This window comes from Marmota monax, unplaced genomic scaffold (genome assembly GCF_021218885.2).
Source record: "Marmota monax isolate L192 unplaced genomic scaffold, Marmota_monax_Labrador192_F-V1.1 WCK01_AAM20220418_F8-fsc00012, whole genome shotgun sequence".
Lineage (NCBI taxonomy): Eukaryota > Metazoa > Chordata > Mammalia > Rodentia > Sciuridae > Marmota > Marmota monax.
This window is the reverse complement of record NW_026695227.1, coordinates 17,768,761-17,791,651: the sequence shown is the minus strand read 5'-3', so window position 1 is coordinate 17,791,651 and position 22,891 is coordinate 17,768,761. Positions and strand designations below refer to the sequence as shown.

At 36.4% G+C, this 22,891-nt stretch overlaps 1 protein-coding gene across 14 annotated transcripts in view; it reads left to right on the top strand.

Moving 5' to 3' along the window:
* Positions 1 to 22,891, top strand: part of Caprin2 (caprin family member 2) — a 47,705-nt gene that overhangs the window by 18,397 nt on the left and 6,417 nt on the right. For 11 of the 14 annotated variants that reach the window (XM_046436186.2, XM_058576425.1, XM_046436185.2 and 8 more), the window contains 8 exons: positions 68 to 111; positions 1,136 to 1,813; positions 4,853 to 4,975; positions 6,138 to 6,219; positions 7,621 to 7,676; positions 11,048 to 11,152; positions 14,147 to 14,293; positions 18,742 to 18,910. In XM_046436186.2, coding sequence (XP_046292142.1) covers positions 68 to 111; positions 1,136 to 1,813; positions 4,853 to 4,975; positions 6,138 to 6,219; positions 7,621 to 7,676; positions 11,048 to 11,152; positions 14,147 to 14,293; positions 18,742 to 18,910 — 1,404 coding nt within the window. The remainder of the gene's footprint in view (positions 1 to 67; positions 112 to 1,135; positions 1,814 to 4,852; positions 4,976 to 6,137; positions 6,220 to 7,620; positions 7,677 to 11,047; positions 11,153 to 14,146; positions 14,294 to 18,741; positions 18,911 to 22,891) is intronic. The other 3 variants (XM_046436190.2, XM_046436187.2, XM_046436194.2) reach the window with 1 other exon arrangement.

Genomic DNA, 22,891 nt, shown 5'->3' with positions numbered 1-22,891 from the left:
TAGAATTACTTAGTATTTATTTAATATTCTTATTTAGTATTTATTTAACATTCTTTTATCTTCCCAGAGTCTCTCATGGAACTTGCACAGCCAGAGATACAACCACAGGAGGTAAGAGACTGAAAGATCATTTGCTGATGCTGTTTTTTCAGACTTTTGTATAGTGTTGTAGTTGTGAGCTGAGGCTCTGGAGCCAGACAGCCTGAGCTTGAATCCTAGCTCTGCGGATTATTAGCTTAGTGACTTGGGTAAGATTGTTGGCCCAGCTGTGTCCGTTATCCTCGTATGTAAAATATGGATAATAATAATGTTTGCCTCATGGGGTTATTGTGAGGATCAAAGGAGTTAAATTACTTAGAATTTGGCCTGACACACAATTAGTGCTGTTAACTGTTATTGATGTTTTTATTCTTGTGTTAGAATTTAAAGATGTATGGTATTATGCTCTCTCCAGAATTTACTCACATTGTTAGCAGAAAAGGGTATATTTTTTTCCCTCTTTTAGATGTGACATTGAAATTTGTGGGCCAAAAAGAGTGAGAGAAGAAAACATAGTATAATTGATATATGAAGGAAATAAAAGAAAAGGCTGGTAATACAGGAAATAGAGCTAAGCAGGTTTTCTTATATGAACTATTTAAATTAAGGGAGTCAAGTAGGTAGAAGGGTCCTAAGGCTGGCAGAGGTGAAATAGCTTTGGTTAAAGGGCCTAAATCAAACAGTTGTGGCACCACAATGGGTAGTTCTTACCAATCTTTTTTTTTTTTTGGTTGTGGATGGACACAGTACCCTCATTTGTTTATTTTTATGTGGCGTTGGGGATTGAACCCAGTGCCTCATGCATGCTAGGCAAGCGCTCTACCACCAAACCACAACCCTGGCCCTGTTCTTGCCAATAATAAGTGAGTCAAACATAAATAGCTGCTTTTGGAATATCAAAGTTTATATTTCTGTTAATTGAGGAAAAAGGAGTGAACAAAGAAGTAGGCCAGTCTTTTTAAGTAAGATAAGGACAGAAATTTCATATCAGCATGATGGTTCAGACCAGTGGATATGGGAATACTAGTAGATTTGAACATTGCTTTCAAGGTCTTAAATAAATTTATGACTCAAGCACATTATTTCTCTGGTTCAGTTTCTTAACAGACGCTATATGACTGAAGTGGATTATTCAGGCAAACAAGATGAAGAGCAATCTTGGGAAGCAGATTATGCTAGGAAACCAAATCTCCCCAAATGTTGGGATATGCTTACTGAACCAGATGGTCAAGAGAAGAAACAGAAATCCTTCAAGTCCTGGGAGTCTCCTGTTAAGCCACAGGAGACACCAAAGCCTGCAGTTTCCTTAGATCAGAGGAAACAAGAGATTCCAAAACTCAGGTCAACTTTGCAGGAAGAGCAGAAGCAGCTGGAGATCTCTAAATCCAAACCACCTTCCAGCCAGTGGAAGCAAGAAACTCCAAAGTCTAAAGCAGGATATATTCAAGAGGAGCAGAAGAAGCAGGAGACACCAAAGCCTTGGCCAGTTCAGCTGCATAAAGAACAGGATCCAAAGAAGCAAACTCCAAAGTCCTGGACACCTTCTGTGCAGAGTGACCAGAATGTCAGCAAGTCATGGTCCACTACCATGTGTGAAGAGCAGGATGCAAAACAGCCAGGGACTCCAAAATCTTGGGAAAGCAATGCTGAGAGTCAAAAACACTCTTTAACATCACAATCACAGATTTCTCCAAAGTCCTGGGGAGTAGCCACAGCAGGCCTCATACCAAATGACCAGCTCCTGCCCAGGAAGTTTAATACAGAATCCAAAGATGTGAGTAGATCTGCATATTGGCTCTGTCAGTGGAGGCATAAGGAATTGTAGTAATGATAATTTCTTTTAAAAACAAACCCCCTGTGAAATTAATTGAATACCCTTAACTCTTTAATGAGTTGATCTGTTATTTTTCCTAGGAGTCTAACTGAAGATGAAATTTCTACAATTATAAAATGTTAAGATTTAATGCCAATTTTTTGACCAGGTACAACACATATTTAATGAAAAGATATGAAGTACCTATATTAACATATTACCAAATATATTTCATAGAACCTTAATGAATTAAGGAAGTTGTTATTTCTAATTCAAATGTGAGGAAAATAAAACAAATAAAATTAATTGGGTTCTATGAGTCAAAAAATAAGTTACATAATTCAGATTTGAACCTCATTCACAGTGGATTTATAGTATTTCAATGTGGCTGAGCTATCAACACCTCTCTTAATGAAATTGAGGAATATATTTATTTTAATCCTGAACAATGATTTACTTAGGACAGTTTTATATAAGTAATACATAGTTTGTGACTGAACGTTTAAACTTAATTATGTACTGTAAGGCTCCAGTAGCGTCTAACTTCATGTGATATCTGAACAACTTCACATTATGTCTACTATACTTATCATAAATCTTGTCTTATTTATTTATTAATACAGGTTGATTGCTTTTTATTTGGTCTTTCTTGTGTGTGTGTGGGTACCAGGTATTGAACCCAGGGGCACTTAACCACCAAGCCATATCCTCAACTCTTTTTTTATGTTTTATTAAAGATGGTTTTGCTGAGTTTCTTAGGGCCTCGATAAATTGCTAAGGCTGGGTTTGAACTCTTGATCCTCTTGCCTCAGCCTGCTGAGTCACTGGGATTATAGGTGTAGGCCACTGTATCCGGCTACTCTTATTTTTTGATACATATTAATGTTGACTTTTTAATGGTACAGTATGACATCAGATAGTGGCTATTTCAGACAAGACCTTAATGTGAATAAGTGAGTAATATAAATACTTGTCACAGAATGGGAGACTTGTTACACTGTGTTTTATTTGTGGAGTTTTTCCACTGGGCACATGGGTGATCTTTTCTGACAGAAGTTACATTTTTCTGTAATTTTTCATTTGTAGCACTCAGACTAGCCTGAATTTTTATGAAGAAGAAGTGTGAGATACATGATGGTTACAGATATCCTGGTATTTGGGGAACTATTTGAGTTAGGCTTTTTTTTTTTAAGTTGTAGATGGACACACAATACCTTTATTTTATTTATTTTTATGTGGTGCTGAGGATCGAACCCAGTACTTCACATGTGTGAAGCAAGCGCTCTGCCACTGAGCCACAATCCCAGCCCCTGTTTGAGTTAGTTTTGTATTTTTGTTTCAAAATAATTTCCAGCGATAAGAAAATATAGGCATTAAATATTTTGTAGTTTTGAAAAAAGAAGGCCTCATTCTGTTAATGATAAATAACCTATTTCAGGAAGATGAGGCTAATAATGAATAATCCTTGGATACAGTCCCATGCTAATGTTGCCTGTTACTAAATTGCTCACTACTGTGGTGAACACAAACTTGTTACCACCTTGCTTTATAAGAAGTGTGAACTTATCCTCCCAATGTTCTCCGCCTCTGTGTAGTGGTCTTTCTTGTACTTCTGTGCCATTTTAGTCAAGGCTTTCCAATTAGTCTTTAGCCTTATACCTTAAAACATTTAGCTTGAAAAAAACCAAGCATTACATTTTATAAACAGTGAACTAACTACCTCTGCTACCTCTAGCTCGATTCTCTTATGGAAAGAGTTGGGTTACTTATCTTTTGCTCTCCTTTCCCTCTCTTTTCTAGGAGTATTAATATTGATTTTATCTTCTCTATAGAAAATTTGTAGCTGTATTTCATTAACCTGATATTATACAACAGTAACTGCAGTGTCATAACTATTTTGAGAAACATTTAAAAACCTAATTTAATACCTCCAGACAGCTGTTAAAAAAAAATCTAATGGGAAATTGGACTAGGTATAGCAATGCTGAACCTTTTCCATGACAGAATAGTGATAATGCATTGTTTGTTACATGCTTAGTTGGAAAGGTCAGAACTCACATGTGATTTGCTTTAATAGCATAGACAGCATTCTAGTGTAGTTTTAGTTTTTGTTTGTTTGTTTGTTTGTTTTTAAGTAACTGAGAGGATACTACTCTGTGTAGTGCAGATTTTGTCTGTCTTGTGATTTCAGCTGTCTAGAACATGACTAGGTATAGGCAAGGGCAAAATGAATTCAAAGCCAAAAGACTAGGTAACATGAAATTAATCACTAAAGCTCATATTTTTCTCCTGAAAGAGTTCTTTATTTATTTACTTATAGTCTATTAGCTTATCTGGTACCTTTGACAAGCACTCAGGTGACTTACAAGTTGGGGAAGAGATGCAGATGGAGCCTGTCATCCTAACATCTGTAAGGAGTAATTATAAATTGTAAATTAGGTCTAATTCAAAATGTACAGCAATTTTAGCTAATCACCTTTTAAACATCAGTAGCCCCAAAGTAACAAAATGTAATAATGTATTTCCTCAGTTCTAGGGTGCCTGTGTTTGTGTATATGTATTTGTATCTTAGTGTTTCTGAAATCAGATACATCTTAAAAATATTTAATGTAATAGTAGTAATTTTTTCCCCAGAGGGAAAAAAATCATTGGGATTTGTCAGTGGTATCCTTGTTAAGAGTATGTTCAGTGCAGAGAACATACTGATAACTATTGTCAGTAGTGAACATCTCTTAACAAGGAAGTTCTGTTATTCTAGGTCTTCCCTTTAGAAATAGGTTTTTAAAGAAAGATCTCCATTAAAGTTGTCATGAATGAGGGAAAATCATTTAAAGTTTGCTTACATTATTTAGAAAATGCATTTATATAGAAATTCTTTACTTGTAATAAATCTGATAAATGAACATTGCTGTTTGTTTTAATTTTATTAAAATATAGTGAGATCCTGAATAAGGCTGTTGACTTTGAATTTCTCTTATACGTAGTGGGTTTGTCTTATAGGTGCCTAAGCCCATGCCTCAGCCTGTAGGTTCTTCCTCTGCTCTTCCAAAGGATCCAGTATTGAGGAAAGAAAAACTGCAGGATCTGATGACCCAGATTCAAGGAACTTGTAACTTTATGCAAGTATGAGCCATTTTAAAAAAGAATCTTTGGTGGTATTCATGGGGCAGTTAACTTCTGATCTGAAGAATTACAGGGAAATTGTGGATTCTGCAGTCCAGAATGAGTGAGAGTCCTGGCTCTGCTGTCCTTTAGTTCTGAGGGCAAATTACTTGATTCTCTGCTTTGGTTTCTTTATTTGAAAAATGAAGATAATATTCCCTACTTCCTAAGTTTGTTGTGAGTAAAGAAATGAATTAGACATATAAAAAAAACTTCAAGTACTTATTACCGCTGTAGGTCACCAGTAGTTCCACTCAGGCTGTGAGAACCTGCTCCATGCTTGGTCTTCTGTTGGGTACTGCTGTATATAGAAAATGATAGGACATTTTTTGCCTTTGAGGAGTTTATATTTCCAGCTGTATAAGATTATAAACTTTGCTATATCAATAGTTGAATGCTAAATTATGAGATACAGAGTCTTACAGAATTTCATAATAGCATGATATTACTGAGGACTGAAGTAGTCAAATAAGGTATTTTTGTTTAGCAAAAAGATCTTGAGATTTGCATTTAGACCTGGGTTTAAATCTCAGTTCTACCACTTAAGACTTATATAATCCACGCAGGTTATTTAACTTCCAAACCTCTACTTATTTACAAAATTAAGGAATGGATTACCTCTGTGGATTATTTGAAAATAAAAGAACTAAAATGCTTACTACAAGTATGTAGTTTAAGTATGCAAAATGTGGGGAAATTTCTCTGAGATAACCAAGATATGTAGTGTAGGTAGGAAATGAGAATGGTTCTCATCACTAAAGTCTTTAACAACATGAGCTAGTAGGAGGTTGCGGTAAAATAATTAGACCCTCTCTAATTTGGGAATAATAAAAATGGGGGTACAGACTAGATTGATGCTTATGCTTAAAACAGGAGTGTCTTTCCCAAGTTAGGCCTTGTAATTGCTATCATAGTTTTTAACATTTGGCAGTTACATTAGAGTTGATTTTTGACTCTTAATTTCTTTTTTATGCTGAATTTTGAACATCTTGAGATGTTAATTAGCTAGATACCTATAGCTTTAGCTAATAAGCTATGGGCAATACCATGAATAATTTAATGGTAATATCTTTTAAATTAATGATCTTTGTTCCCTATGCATTATTTAAAATCTTATCTTCAGGAGTCTGTTCTGGATTTTGACAAACCTTCAAGTGCAATTCCATCATCACAGCCGCCTTCAGCTTCTCCAGGTAGCCCAGTAGGTATGTAATCATTCTAAAGACTCAGAACAAGGGCTTGGGTTGTGGCTCAGCGATAGAGTGCTTGCCTCGCACATGTAAGACCCTGGGTTCGATCCTCAGCACCACATAAAAATAAATAACAAAATAAAGATATTGTGTCTGTGTATAACTAAAAAAACACCACCACCAACAACAACAACAAAAAACTCAGAACAAACACCTTTAGAGCTCACAGTTATATCTCTTTACAAATCATTTGCTCTAGATAGCATAAGGGTTAATCTGAAATATGTCTCTAATAATTTATTCTAATTGTATCCTCTGCCATCAGAGTTATATAAGGATAAATTACCATTAGGACATTACTGTGCTTACCTGACCTGTTTGCATTTTGGGAGCAAGTTTTCAGATGGGTGAATGGAAATGCCCAATAGCTGGATTTTTTGGCGATATCTTATGTTCTTCTTGGAGTGATTTCTGACTAGAAACTGCTTGACTCTTTTGGACTCCAAATCTGGAGTTGGTGCTTTTGGATCCTAACTATGAGATCACCTGAGAGATGTTTAGAACAGTGACTAACACAGTAACTAATGATAGACCCCAAATGTAAATCTGGTCTGCTGCTTTAACAGGTAGCCTTTTTGGTTCATATTAGGTTCTGTCAGGTGAGGGGAGAATATAATCAAAGCCATATTCCAGCTGCAGTGGGCACTAGACACCAGCTCAAGATAGGGGCAGCAATTCCAGGGTGAAGTAAGGAGAATCAGTAGAAAGTAATTAACAATTGTGATAGACATTAACAAGAAACCAAAATGAAAACTACATGTTTGAAAAGCATATTATTATAACCAGCAAGAAAAATACCTAAACAGATGACCCAGCTAAGACTTATTTTGAAACCTGTGTTTTATTGGTTGTTTTGTAAAGTCTTAGTTCTTTTCTTTAGAAGCCTTGAAATGCTTATAACCCTTTAACCTTAAAATATCACCATGAAAAAGTATCACAGATGAAATTAGTATTTTCAGCTCTTCCCCACCTTCTCTGATTTTTTTTTTTTTTTTTTTTTTTTTTTTTTTGCATGTGGGGATGGAACCCAGGAGTTCTCGCCACTGATATACAACACATACCCCCAGCCCCTTTTATTTTTATTTTTGGGCAGGGTCTTGATAATTCGTTCAGGCTGGTCTTGAACTTGTGATGCTCTTGTTTTAGCCTTCTGAGTAGCTGGAATACCAAGCATGTGTCACTGTGCCCAGTTTCTCTGGCTCTTTTTAAAGTACTAATGAAGAGTGCATGATGGACTTAATACCTAGTTCTTCCAGCTAACGATTTTGCTGTAAAGTGTAAACTTTAGTTTCTTTCCAATTGCTATGCAGTAACTTTTCTCTCCTCCTCAATAATGGTTTATTTTACTCTCTGCAGTATCTACAGAACAAACTCTTTCCAGTCAAAGTGATTTTCTTCAAGAGCCATTACAGGTAATATCCTCAGATTACTCTTTTTTATTATTCAGGGAAGGACCTCTTGCTTTGGCAAGAAAGACCAGACTTATTAAGATACCTAACTAAATTGTTTAAAGTAGGGCTGGGGTTGTAGCTCAGTGGTAGAGCACTTGCCTAAATTGTTAAAAGTGTTTTAAGACTATCTAGTTTTTTTAGATTAAGCATACTGGTTCTAAAAAGATTCTCTGACTATGCTGAAAACATCTATTACAGTAGAGACAGTTGACTGATTTTGGTGAGTAAAGAACAACCCTGAAGAATTCAGGGGTACCTTGTCTAAGAATATTGTCTAAGAATTTTCTATTGAGCTATGCAAGTTACAGTTCATTAGCATAATAAAGGGTCTAAAGAAAGAAACTAATTTTGTTTAGTCCATGGTTAACCAGTCCGCCCCCCACAGCCCATAATAGTTCATTCTTTTCATTTTCACTGAGTACACTTAGAAGCACAAAGGAATTAGATTTTGAGATCCCTAATGTCAAGTTGCATTTCCATCAAAGGTAAGCCCAAACTTACTGGCCATTATTTTTGAAAACGTTTTCTCACTGTTTCTGTGAAAGCCTTATGACAATTTTCTTGACAGTAGCTCTTTTGACAGTAAGTTAAATATTTTGACTGGTTGGTTCAGCAGTTGTGATCTTCCCTTCTGAAATCCTCTGAGTAAATACCACTTGTTTATGGTGGTTTATATATAATTTGAAAAGGTGTGGCTTAGTTTTTGGGGTTGGGGTACGGGGGACTTAACCCATTGCCTTGTTCATGCTAGGCAAGCACTCTACCACTGGACTACATCTTGAGTCCTCAGTTTTTAAATTGTATTTGTTAAGCAAGGTATATCAGGGGGTTTTGCCCTATCTTTTCCACTTACGCTTTTACTAAAGTGGTTTTGTTTATCTTATCTAGCTGTTAGAATTCTACAAAACGCCTTCATTTGTCAAGTTAAATTCTTTTTGAATAACTACTGGTCTGTGTAGAAGTTCTCAGGTACAGGCCGACAGGATGGCTACATCAGAATTTCTGGTCACTCTAATAAAAATATGTATTTCTAGGTATAACTTTAAACCTGCTGGAGCATCATTTCCAGGGTTGCTATCTAAGCATTTATTTATTTTTTATTAAAGAATTTTTTTTATTGTACTGGGAATTGAACCCAGGGGTGCTTTACCACTGATCCAAAGCCTCCCCCCAATCCTTTTTTTTTTTTTTTTTTTTTTAATTTTGAGTTAGTTTCTTGCTGAGTTGCCAAGACTGGCCTTGAACTTGGAATACTCCTGTCTCAGCCTCCCAAGTAGTTGGGATTACAGGCACATGAGGCACCTGGCTAAGTATTTATCTTTTGAATATAACTCCCTGGTGAATCTGCATATCTGTATTTGGAACCACTCATCTCAAACATCATGTTTACTCACCAATATGTAATCTTCTTCCAGCTGGTTCACTTTTTAAAGAGTGGTAATTTGGAACAAGAGCTGCTATAACATGAATACAAGTGTAAAGAATATGTCTTTGCTGGGCTTGGTGGTGCACACCTATAATCCCAGCTACTTGGGAGGCTGAGGCAAGAGGGTCACAAGTCTGAGGCCAGCCTCAGCAATCTAACAAGACCCTGTCTGAAAATTTAAAGAATTAAAGGAAAGGGCTAGGATGTAGTTCAGTGTTAAGCACTGCTGGGTTCAATTCATAGTACTAGGGGAAAAAACATGTGTCTGTCTTTTTTGTTGTTAGGTAAACTTTTTCCCCCCCTTAAATCTCTTATGGTGCTAGGATTTGAACCCATTGGCACCCCACAATGGAGCTGTATCTCCATGTCTTGCTAAGTTTAATTTGCCAAGGCTGGTCTTAAACTTTTGATCCTTCTGCCTTAGCCTCCCTAGTCACTAGGATTATAAATATGTGCCATCATGCCTGGCTTCAAGTCTTTTAAAGTTTAACTACCAGGTGGTCCAAGAAGCTTTAATACTTAGCATCTGTGAAACCCTTTTGTTGAGAGAATTATGTCCTCACAACAGCCAGTTCTATTTATTTTTTTGCAGTTGTCTCATTATTTTAATAAGAAGCACAGAAAAAAAGTCAGTTTTTAAAAATATCTATAAAGTGTTTTATTTAGTACCTCTGTTTTTAACATACTTTGTGCACTTCTAAACATCTAAAATGACCAGATGTTTCAAATAAGGACTTAACGTTTGTAGATTTTATGCACAGTAATGCTGAATAAACTACACACATCCAGCAGTGGTTGTATCTAAATGTGTCTTCTAAATAGGAACATTCTGGCCTAGAATACTTAATTTCTTCCAGTTTCTTCTCTGCTATGTGTAACATAGATATGATGTTAAAATTTCCACTTCTGAAAGTCCTTTCAGAAGACAGAAGAAAGGCATAGTTTTAAAAGTGTTCAATCTCATATTCTAATATTTTAGTTGGATATAAATTATTCCTGTTCATGTTTATAAAATGTTGTACACGATTAAAAAATTATTTCCATGTGATCTTTTTTAAAACTTGGTCCCACACTCCTAAAGGAGCAGCATATCATGAAGGCCCCTTTGGAGGGTTGCAGCAGCATAACTTCTAATGTTTGGTTACCCCTCGTTAGTTTGCATTCATGTGTTTTATTACTTGAGCTTCTGAGAACCACATAGAAGCATTTAGATAAAATTATTGAATTTGTGGACGCTTTAGACCTTGCTTACTAGATTTTGGGAGGTATCTCTGATATATTCTAATAATTGCTGTGCCATAGATTTCCTTCCTAGCTACTCTCATAGTATTTTATTGGTTACAGTTGGTGCAGCCTTAGTTCCTGCTGTGCTATCTCACAATTTTTCTTTTATTCATGCTTTTAATTTAGTTTTGCACTAGAATTTTAGTGTTATTTTGATTTATGTGGAGCTTATCCCATTTATACTTCCAAATTCCTCTTTAATTCAGAAAGTACTTATAGAATAAAAGCCTAGTTTCGATGATCGCTGACAGTGCTGTGGCTGAAGAGTTCATGTGCCCGAGCTTACACCCTCAGTGAGCTGCTTTTTGAGACACTCAGTCTAGCCCTAGGCCTGGAGTTTGAATCTTAATTCCGCCACATAGTTTTTGTGTAATTTGGGAAAATCACTTCACTTTTCTTTGTCTCTGCCTGATTATCAATAGAATGGGGATAGTTGTACATATTTTACAGGGTTATTATTAGTATTAAATACTAATATGTGTGATGGGCTTAACATAATGCTTAACACTAGTGAGGGCTAGTAAGAGGAACATATTAGGAGACCTAGGGCCCAGGAAACAGAAAGTGAGCAAAATATGACTTTTTTTTTTTTTTACAGTATTTTATGTCTTCTTGTGTCTAGGCTACTGCTTCTCCAGTTACTTGTAGCTCAAATGCTTGCTTGGTTACTGCTGATCAGGCTTCAACGGGATCTGAAACAGAATTTGTGACCTCAGAGACTCCTGAGGTAATAAAAGGCTAATGGTCTTAAATTCTTTTCTTCCTAAAAGAATAGCAAAACTAGTTTATTTTATGAATTACAGGAATGATTAGTTGAATGATGTAATGTTTAATTTATTAAGGTATGACTTTATAGATGTTGTGGTCCTAGAACTTTTCTAGGTAACTTTACAGTGGCTTTGCCATATAGGTAAATTTAATAGTATATTGCCTTATCTTTTGTAATAAATATTGAATTTTTCATATAGAAAAGTAAAAAGTTTTAGGTAAGAGTAGGCCAGATTTCCCTAAGGAAAACCTGGACAAGTTTTTATTTTTTCATGACTGAAGACAATAATTTTTAGGATTAAGATTAATGCTAGCCCAGTGTGGCAGTTCTCACCTGTAATCCCAGTGGCTCAGGAGGCTGAGTCAGGAGAATCGAGAGTTCAAAGCCAGCTTCAGCAATGGCCAGGCGCTTTGCAACTCAGTGAGACCCTGTTTCTAAATAAAATACAAAAGTAGGATGCGGATGTGGCTCAGTGGTTGAGTGTCCCTGAGTTCAATCCCTAGTACCAAAAAAAAAAAAAAAAAAAAAATTAATGCTAATTCAAAAGCTGGGTATGGTAGTTCATGCCCGTAATCTCTGTGGCTCAGAAGGCTGAGGCAGGAGGTTTATAAGTTTAAAGCTTGCCTTAGTAGCTTAGTGAGGTCCTAAGCAACTTCATAAGATCCTGTCCAAAATAAAAAAAGTTAAAAGGGGCTGGGGATGTGGCTCAGTGGTTAAATGCCCCTGCGTTTAATTTCTGGAACAAAATCAAATAAAACTGATTAATGTTAGTTCAGTTGTGAGTTACTCTTTTGGCTTATTTGACAATATTAGGTTTTGTGCTTTCAGTTTTTGTTTTTTTTTTGGTGTGTGTGTGTGCGTGCGTGTGCGTGCGTGCGTGCCAGGAATTGAACCCAGAGGTGCTTAACCACTGAGCAACATTTCTAGTATTTTTTTTTTTCCTGGTACGGGGATTGAACTTGGGGTTGAACTCAGGAGCACTTGACCACTGAGATACATCCCGAGCCCTGTTTTGTGATTTACTTAGAAACAGGGTCTCACTGAGTTGCTTAGTGCCTCACTTTCACTGAGGCTGGCCTTGAACTTGTAATCCTCCTGCCTCAGCCTCCCCAGCTGCTGGGATTATAGGTGTGCACCAATAGCTACCACACCCTGCACCAGCACTTTTTTATATTTTATTTAGAGACATGGTCCTGCTGAGTTGCTTAGGGCCTTGCTAAGTTGTTGAGTCTGGCTTTGAACTCATGAACCTCCTGTTCAGCCTCTTGAGCTGCTGGGATTACAAACTGTTCTGAGTTATAGATTTTGATGTTTGAGCAAATCTTTGAGACAGACATAGCAGGATAAAATGAATTTTGAAGGACAATTTAACAACTATTAGTTTTATTTTGGGTGTGCTATTATATAGAAATATTCATTATACAATACAAGAAAACATAGAGGGGCTGAGGTTGTGGATCAGAGGTAGAGCTCTTGCCTGGCATGTGTGAAGCACTGGGTTTGATTCTAAGCACCACATAGGAAAAAAAAAAAAAAAAGTCCATTGATAACTTAAAAAAAAAAACTAAAAAAAAAAACCAAAACACACAATCATTAGTTTTTAGTTTTTTCAAAATATTTATTTTTTTTAGTTGTAGTTGAAAAAAAAAAACTTTATTTAATTTATTTTTTTATGTGGTGCTGAGGATTGAACCCAGAGCCATGCATGTGCTAGGTGAACACTCTACGACTGAGCCACAACCCCGGCCCCACAATCATTAGTTTTTATGGCGCTACCTTGGTCTAAATTGAGATTTGGTTCTTCATTTTAAAAAGATGGGGGAAGAAGCTGGGTGTGGTGGCAGATGCCTGTAATTTCAGTTGCTCAGGAGGCTGAGGCAGGAGGATCACAAGTTTCAGGCCAGCCTTAGCAATTTAGTGAGGTCTTGTCTCAAAATAAAAAAATTAAAAAGGCTGGGGGTGTGGCTCAATGGTTAAGAACCTCTGGGTTTGATTTCTAGTACTCAAAAAAAAAAAAAATAGTGGCAAATCAGTTGGATGTGGTGGTGGTGCACACCTGTAATCTCAACTACTTGGGAACTTGAGGCAGGAAGACCTCAAATTCAAGGCCAGCCTTGGCAACTTAGGGAAACCCTACCTTATAAAATACTAAAAGGACTGGGGATGTAGCTAAGTAGTAAAGAATCCCTGGGTTCAATCTCCAGTATTGAAAAAAAAGTAGATAGTGATTTTTACCAAGTGACCACAGGTATCTGCTTCATAACTAATTGGAATTGAGTTTTATTATCTATCTTTTTAAAATATTTTTAAGTTGTTGATAGACCTTTATTTATTTATATGTGGTGCTGAAAATTGAACCTAGTGCTTCACACATGCCAGGCAAGTGTACTACTGCTGAGCCCCAGCCCCAGCCTGGTTTTGCTATCTTTTTAGAAGTCTTCGTCTTCATAGTCTGTTATGTCAAGAACTAATTGTTTCCTTAAAGATTAATTAAAATAGGTCAGGATTGGCTTTCTTTTTTTAGTTAACTGATTCAGAAATCCACTAATAAGTCTTTAAAACAGAGAAAAATTAACACTAAAGAAGTAACCAAGATTTTTCTTAAGCTCAATTCCACTGTATAAATTTGGAATAACATTAGATTCTTAACTGGAAAATGGTATTTCAGGGTTCAGAAATGATTAGATGCTTGTAAAAAGGTCAGCCCCTCTTTTGTTAGACTGATTATCAGTAAGACTCTTTGACTTAGTCAGCAGGCTGTGCAAAGCAAATACTAGTGTGCATCCTCAGCAATTGAGATTTGAAATTGTAAGCAAAAGCTATTCTTTTGCATTCCTGTGTCCAAATGTCATCCTAAAGAACTTGCTGACTTGCGCCAGTTTGGGGTTTAGTGTAAGTGAACTGCTTGTTATATGGCAGGTGATTGGCTGATGTTGCATTTCTTCCCTGCAGGCAGCAGTTCCCCCAAGCAAGCCACCGTCTTCACTAGCTGCTCCAAGTCCTTCCATGGCAAAGGGTTCTGAACAGGGCTTCCAGTCACCTCCAGCAAGTACTAGTTCAATAACCATTAACACAGCACCCTTTCAAGCCATGCAGACAGTGAGTATGAACCGGGAATGATGATCACAGTTAATTATTCATTATTCTGCTTAAGAGTCTTTGTTTCTCTTACATCTATTATTAGTGCTATGTGAAAAGTTTGCCTTTTGTATTCTTATTTAGGTGGTTAGAATTTACATTTGTCTAGTTGACATACTGTTTTTGACAGAGGAGTATTAAATCCCCAGTCCCTAGAATTTTGAATGGGTCTTTTATCAGAGCATTGTTCCCACTCTGAAAACTAGCAGGCAAAGCTGAAGGCCTATATCAGACAAATAAAATATGTGGTTGATTCAGTACCCTGCACAGCAAAAAAGGGATGAAAATGTGTAGGTGAAAAACGTCTGTTTCTAGGAACAGCTTAATAATACTAATCATTACTAAAAGGGTACTAGCAATGTTCTTAGCATTAGTAACCTGAAACTCAGGGCACAGACTTGCTTAGCACCTCACTTCGTTATTGGAGATTTCATTTGGTTTCATCCTGGTCTCATGCTTGTTCGTAGAGATTTATTCAGATTTGTTTGGTGTTCTGAATTATGTATTTCTTTACAAATTATAGTTTTAAACTTTATTTATTTATTTATTTATCATGCTGGGGATTGAACCCAGGGGCACTTTACAACTGAGCTACATCCCCAACCATTTTTTATTTTTTTGAGACAGGTTCTTGCTAAGTTGTCGATGCTGACCTCAAACTTGTGATCCTCCTTCCTTAACTTCCTGATTTGTTGGGATTATGGGTGTGTGCTACCATGTCTGGCTTAAAACTTTTTTTCTCTTTTTTTAATGATAATATTGCAGTTAGATTTCTACATTTATTCTCTAAACACAGTAGCATGAAACAGTCTGTAGGGGTGTTAGTGAGCCTAATTGGCTCAGTGTTCCACTCCAGCTCCTTTGGAGTGATGATGGGGTGTGTGTGTGTGGGGGGGGGCCCTTGGAGTGGCAATGGGAAGCAGGCACAATGTAGGGATAGGCTGGTGAAGTTCAACACCCGAATTCACCAATCTTTTCACTCTGTGCTTAAGCAATTAGAATATCTTAGTTTCCTTGCTTTTCCTCTTTCCCTGTCAGTCCATCCTACACAGTTTTGCCACATTGGGTTTACTTTTTCTTTTGCCTAATTGAAAGCAAGCAGTGGTCCATTACAGAATGAAATTGAGTCTTTTGCCTGACACTCAATACCTTTGTAGTCTTGTATAACTTGTCAAACCAGTCCCCTAATGGGCTTGGCTTGCTCATTGTTGGCACAGTACCTATTTGCTCATGCCTCTGTGTTCTGCCTGTTTTGAAGCCTTTCAAGTTCAGATCAGTTCTCATTTATTCATTCATTAGACATGTAGTTATGAAGCCAGATCAAAATCACTGGGATTATAGCAATTAAAAATAGGTCTTTTCTCAAGAAGTTTGCATTTTTATTATTGCAAATTAAATAATAATTTATTATATTATTATTACTAGAAGTGGGAGATTTAGAAAGACAAATATATATATTATCAGATGCCATGTAATATAAGGAAAAATGGAGCAAGGTAAGAAAGCCAAGGTAACAGAAATGTTCTTTTGTAAATTATGACCAGGTTCTGGAAGGTTATTGCTTGCCACATAGTAAAAATTCAGGAAGTAATAAATTATTTTAGTTTTTTAAAAAGGATCCTTTTCCTCTATAGGTTTAATGCAATGCCAATCAAAATCCCAACGGCATTTCTTGTAGAAATAGAGAAAGCAATCATGAAATTCATATGGAAAAATAAAAGACCCAGAATAGCAAAAACAATGCTAAGCAGGAAGTGTGAATCAGGCGGTATAGCGATACCAGACTTCAAACTATACTACAGAGCAATAGTAACAAAAACAGCATGGTACTGGTACCAAAACAGGCGGGTGGACCAATGGTACAGAATAGAGGACACAGAAACCAATCCACAAAACTACAACTATCTTATATTTGATAAAGGGGCTAAAAGCATGCAATGGAGGAAGGATAGCATCTTCAACAAATGGTGCTGGGAAAACTGGAAATCCATATGCAACAAAATGAAACTGAATCCCTTTCTCTCACCATGCACCAAAGTTAACTCAAAATGGATCAAGGAGCTTGATATCAAATCAGAGACACGCCGTCTGATAGAAGAAAAAGTTGGCTACGATCTACATTCGGTGGGGTCGGGCTCCAAATTCCTCAATAGGACACCCATAGCACAAGAGTTAATAACTAGAATCAACAAATGGGACTTACTCAAACTAAAAAGTTTTTTCTCAGCAAAAGAAACAATAAGAGAGGTAAATAGGGAGCCTACATCCTGGGAACAAATCTTTACTCCTCACACTTCAGATAGAGCCCTAATATCCAGAGTATACAAAGAACTCAAAAAATTAGACAATAAGAAAACAAATAACCCAATCAACAAATGGGCCAAGGACCTGAACAGACACTTCTCAGAGGAGGACATACAATCAATCAACAAGTACATGAAAAAATGCTCACCATCTCTAGCTGTCAGAGAAATGCAAATCAAAACCACCCTAAGATACCATCTCACTCCAGTAAGATTGGCAGCCATTATGAAGTCAAACAACAACAAGTGCTGGCGAGGATGTGGGGAAAAGGGTACACTTGTACATTGCTGGTGGGACTGCAAATTGGTGCAGCCAATTTGGAAAGCAGTATGGAGATTTCTTGGAAAGCTGGGAATGGAACCACCATTTGACCCAGCTATTCCCCTTCTCGGTCTATTCCCTGAAGACCTAAAAAGAGCATGCTGCAGGGACACTGCTACATCGATGTTCATAGCAGCACAATTCACAATAGCAAGACTGTGGAACCAACCTAGATGCCCTTCAATAGACGAATGGATAAAAAAAATGTGGCATTTATACACAATGGAGTATTACTCTGCATTAAAAAATGACAAAATCATAGAATTTACAGGGAAATGGATGGCATTAGAGCAGATTATGCTAAGTGAAGCTAGCCAATCCCTAAAAAACAAATGCCAAATGTCTTCTTTGATATAAGGAGAGTAACTAAGAACAGAGTAGGGACGAAGAGCATGAGAAGAAGATTAACATTAAACAGGGATGAGAGGTGGGAGAGAGAAGGGAAATTGCATGGAAATGGAAGGAGACCCTCAGGGTTATACAAAAGTACATACAAGAGGAAGTGAGGGGAAAGGGAAAAATAATACAAGGGGGAGAAATGAATTACAGTAGAGGGGGTAGAGAGAAGAGGGGAGGGGAGGGGAAGGGAGTGGGGATAGTAGAGGATAGGAAAGGCAGCAGAATACAACAGACACTAGTATGGCAATATGTAAATCAATGGAAGTGTAACTGATGTGATTCTGCAATCTGTATACGGGGTAAAAATGGGGTTCATAACCCACTTGAATCAAAGTGTGAAATATGATATATCAAGAACTATGTAATGTTTTGAACAACCAACAATAAAAATTAAAAAAAAAAATAAACAGGATCCCTTTCTTCTATATAACTTTTATTCTCAGTAAGCCTTATTATGATAGCTTAATAGGACGTTTAACATTTACTCTTTGGTGTCAGTTCTGTCTGGAATTAAATGGAATTTAATTTACCATTATAATAATTTTAAAGTGTGTAATTCAGTGGCATTAAATACATTCATATTGTGTGTAACCCTCTCTACTATTTTCAAAACTTTTTTCATGATACCAAACAGAAACATTGTACTCATTAAGTAGTAAGTTGTTATTCCTCCCCCTCCCCAGCCTGTGGTAACCTCTATTCCATGTTCTATATCAATAAATTTACCTATTCTAGGTACCTCACATAAGTGAAATCATGCAATACTTGTTCTTTTGTATCTGGCTTCTTTCACTTTGTGTAGTACTTCAAGGTTCATGCATCAGATTCTCATTCCTTCCTCTGGTTAAAGAACATTTCATTTTATGTATATATCTTGTTTATTCATTCATCTGTTGGCGGGCTCTTGGGTTGTTTCTACCTTTTGTCAGTTATGAATAATGTTGCTAAATACACAGGTCTACAAATATCTATTCCAGTCCATGCTTTAGTTATTTTGGGTGCATACCTAGAAGTGAAGTTGGTGGATCATATGGTTGTTTATGTTTCACTTTTTGAGGAACCATTGTAATGTTTTTCATGACTGCATCATTTTACATTCCCACAAGCAATGTATGTTCTCCACATCCTTGATACCACTTGTGTTTTGTCTTTTGATAATAGCTGTCCTAATGGGTATGAAGTGGCATCTTATTATGGTTTACATTTTCCTCATGACTAAGTGTGTTGATTATGTTTTCATGTGCTTATTTGTCTTCTTTGGAGAAATGTCTATTCAAGTCCTTTATACAAATAGAAATATCAAAATATTGTAGTTTGATGAATGCTATCCTTAGGTATTTCCTATAAACATTCACAAATGGCCTTATTTACCCTTATCTTTTAAGGTATTTAATGTTAATGCACCTCTGCCTCCACGGAAAGAACAGGAAATTAAAGAATCCCCTTATACACCTGGCTACAATCAAAGTTTTACTACAGCAAGTACACAAACGCCACCCCAGTGCCAACTGCCAGCAATACATGTAGAACCAACTGGCATGTCTCAAGAAACTGGTAAGATCTTTGCATATATTTTGAAGATTTTGGTAACAGGTAATTAAATGGAAAGGAAGTCTGTAGTGACACTCAAGACGTTCTTTCTTGTCCAATAAACCTTTCTAAAGTGTTGAGAAGCACTGAGTGTCTTTGTTTCTCTTTAGTTAAGTTCACCTGTTAATTTGAACTTTTATAGAGAGGCAGAACTTTGATGGCTGATTTAACCTTGTAGGGTTGTGTTTTTTAAAATCTAATTGCTTTGAGCACTCCACTGAGGTAGATAGGGTACTTTCTGACTGTGTGAAGATTCCCCCCCACCCCCCGACCTTGGTACCAGGGATAGCCACTGAACCATATCCCCAGCTCTTTTTTTCATATTTTATTTTGATAAAGGGCCTTGTTAAATTGCTGAGACTGGCCTTGAACTTACAATCCTCCTGCCTCAGCCTCCCAAGCAGCTGGGATTACAGGTGTGTGCTACCATATGCAGTGCACGAAGATTTTGAAACCATTGTGTTAACCCTTTGTCTGTGGTGAAAAAATTATCTGGCCTTTCCCTCTCTTACATACAACATTGATTAATGTGAAGATATAACTTAGTATGCTTATTATACTGTTAACAGAGAAAGAAGAATATTTTGATCTTTTATGCTACTTTAAATTATGAAATAGGCAACTTTGTACTTATTTCTTAAAGGAGCTCTTGTAGATTTTCAGTGTTGGTATTTCAACTCCTTGTTCACTTTTCTGAAACTTAATGTCTGAGCAAGTGAACTGAGCATTTTTTTTCTTCCATATTGGGGATTAAACCATGGCCTCACTCATGCTAGGCAAGTGCTCTACTGCTGAGTTACATCCCCGGCTGTTTTTATTTTATATTTTGAGACGGGGGCTCACTAAGTTGCCCAGACTAGCCTTGAATTTGTGATCCTCCTGCTTCAGCCTCCTGTTTAGCTGGGATTACAGGTGTGTGCCAACATGCCCAGCTTGTTGGTACTTTTCAATAAAATGGTAAAGAGATAGTAATTATAAATCTCTAACCACAGGGACCTCATTCTGTTCTCACCTATTTTGTTGAAATATAGGGCAGGTGATCTACATAAATAATATTTTGTCATATGCTTTTTCAATTATGAATTCTATGAATTAGGACTAATTTTCTTCTACTCCCTGGCCTGAAAGGTTAGCTTATTATTTTTAAAATCATGGTAAAATATACATAACATGAACCTGACTATTCTAACCATTTTTAAAGTGTACAGCTAAGTGACATTAACTGCATTTGTGTTGTGCAGCCATCACCATAATCCATCTCTAAAACTTTGTCTTTCCCAACTGAAACTAGAATCATTTAACATGAACTCCCTCTTCTCCTCCCTCTCCAGCTCATGACAACCACTATTTTACTTTTGTGTCTTTATGAATTTAACTACTTTAGCTTCCTGTTATATTATTCAATATTTGTCCTTTGGAAGTGGCTTTTTTCACTTAGTATAATTTTTTTCACAGTTCATTGATGTTGTAGCATGTGTCAAATTTCTTTCATTTATAAGAAATAATAAATCATACTCATTTCTCTCATATACACACACAAAAATCACTTTTTTGCAATTTATTTATTTTTAAAATTTATTTATTCATTCACTTATTTATTTATTTATTTATTTTTATTGTTCCTAAGAAAGCCTTTATTGTCTTGTGCAAAACTGATACATGTTCAAAACATTACATTTTGGAAAGTGTCTCAGTTTAATATCAATTGATATATTCCAAGTAAGCAACATTACAGAAGGCCAGTGCTTGCTGAGTTCATTAAAATTCTCATTTTTGCCTTTTCTTTATAATTCACCATTTGGTAAATTAGAAAAAAATTGATATGCACTAGAGACTATAAAGGTCTATATATTTTTTTTTATTGGTTGTTCAAAACATTACAAAGCTCTTAACATATCATATTTCATTCATTTGCTTCAAGTGGGTTTTGAACTCCCAATTTTACCCCAAATACAGATTGCAGAATCACGTCGGTTACACATCTACATTTTTACATAATGCCCTATTAGTAACTGTTGTATTCTGCTACCTTTCCTATCCTCTACTATCTTTAATGTGCTGAGGATAGAATCCAGTGCCTCACACATGTTAGGCAAGCACTCTACCACTGAGCCACACCTCAGCCCCTGCAATTTATTTTTATTTGTTCTAATTAGTTATACATGACAGTAGAATGCATTTTAACACATTATACACAAATGGAGCATAACTTCTCATTCCTCTTGCTGTAGAGGTGCTGAGTCACAGCAGTAGTGTAATCATACATGTATATCAGGTAATAATGTTTGTCTCCTTCTACTGTCTTTCCCATCCCCAATGCCCCACCCCTCTTCTCACTCCCTTCTGCACAATCTAAAGTTCCTTCATTCTTCCCTAAACTCACCCCCACCCACTATGGACCAGCATCTGCTTATCAGAAAATATTTAGGCTTTGTTTTTTTGCAATTGGCTCAATTCACTTAGTGTGATATTCCCTACTTCCATCCATTTACCTGCAAATGCCATAATTTCATTCTTCTTTAAGGCTGAGTAAAATTCATTGTGTATAAATGCCACATTTTCTTTATTCATCTGTTGAAGGGCATCTAGGTTGGTTCCACAGTTTAGCTATTGTGAATTGAGCTGCTATAAACATTGATGTGGCTATGTCACTGTAGTATGCTGATTTTTAAGTCCTTTTGGTATAAACCAAGGAATGGGATAGCTGGGTCAAATGGTGGTTACATTCCCAGTTTTCTGAGGAATCTCTATAACACTTTCCAGAGTGGTTGCACCAATTTGCAGTCCCACCAGCAATGCATGAGTGTTCCTTTTCCCCAACATCCTCACCAACACTTATTATTGCTTATATTCTTGATAATTGCCATTCTGACTGGAGTGAGATGAAATTTAGAGTAGTTTTGATTTGCATTTCTCTAATTGCTAGAGATGATGAACATTTTTTCATGTTTGTTGATTGATTATGTTTCTTCTTCTCTGAAGTGTCTGTTCAGCTCCTTAGCCCATTTGGGTTATTTGTTGTTTGGGAGTTAAGTTTTTTGAGTTCTTTATATATCCTGGAGATTAGTGCTCTATCTGAGGTACATGTGGTAAAGATTTTCTCCCATTCTGTAGGCTCTCTCTTCACATTATTGATTGAATCCATCCCATTTATTGATTTTTTTTTTTTTAATTTTACTTTTTGTGCTTCAGGAGTCTTGTTAAGGAAGTCAGATCCTAAGCTGACATGATGAAGATTTGGGCCTACTCTTTTTTCTATTAGGTGCAGGATTTCTGTTCTAGTGTCTCTCTTTGATCCATTTTGAGTTGGTTTTTGTGCAGGGTGAGATAGAGTTTTAATTTAATTTTGCTACATAGGGATTTCTAGTTTTCCCAACACCATTTGTTGAATAGACTGTCTTTTCTCCAATGTATGTTTTTTGGCACCTTTGTATAAGATAACTGGATTTATGGGAGATTGTCTTTGTGTGTTCTGTTTTGTACCATTGGTCTACATTTCTATTTTGGTGCCAATACCATGCCATTTTTGTTACTGTTCCTCTATAGTATAGTTTAAGCTCTGGTATTGTGATGCCTCCTGATTCACTCTTCCTGCTAAGATGCTTTGGCTATTCTGGGTTTTTTTTTCCTTTCTCCCAAATGAATTTCAATTGTTCTGTGAAGAATATCATTGGGATTTTAATAGGAATTGCATTAAATGTGTATAATGCTTTTGGTAGTATGGCCATTTTTAAAACATTTTTTTGCAGTTGTGTATGGACAGCATACTTTTATTTTATTTGTTTATTTTTATCGAACCCAGTGCCCCACACATGCTAGGCAAGTGCTCTGTCACTAAGCTACAGCCCCAGCCCATGGCCATTTTGAAAATATTAATTCTGCCTATCCAAGAGCATGGGAGATCTTTCCATCTTCTAAGGTCTTCTTCAATTTCTTTCTTTAGTG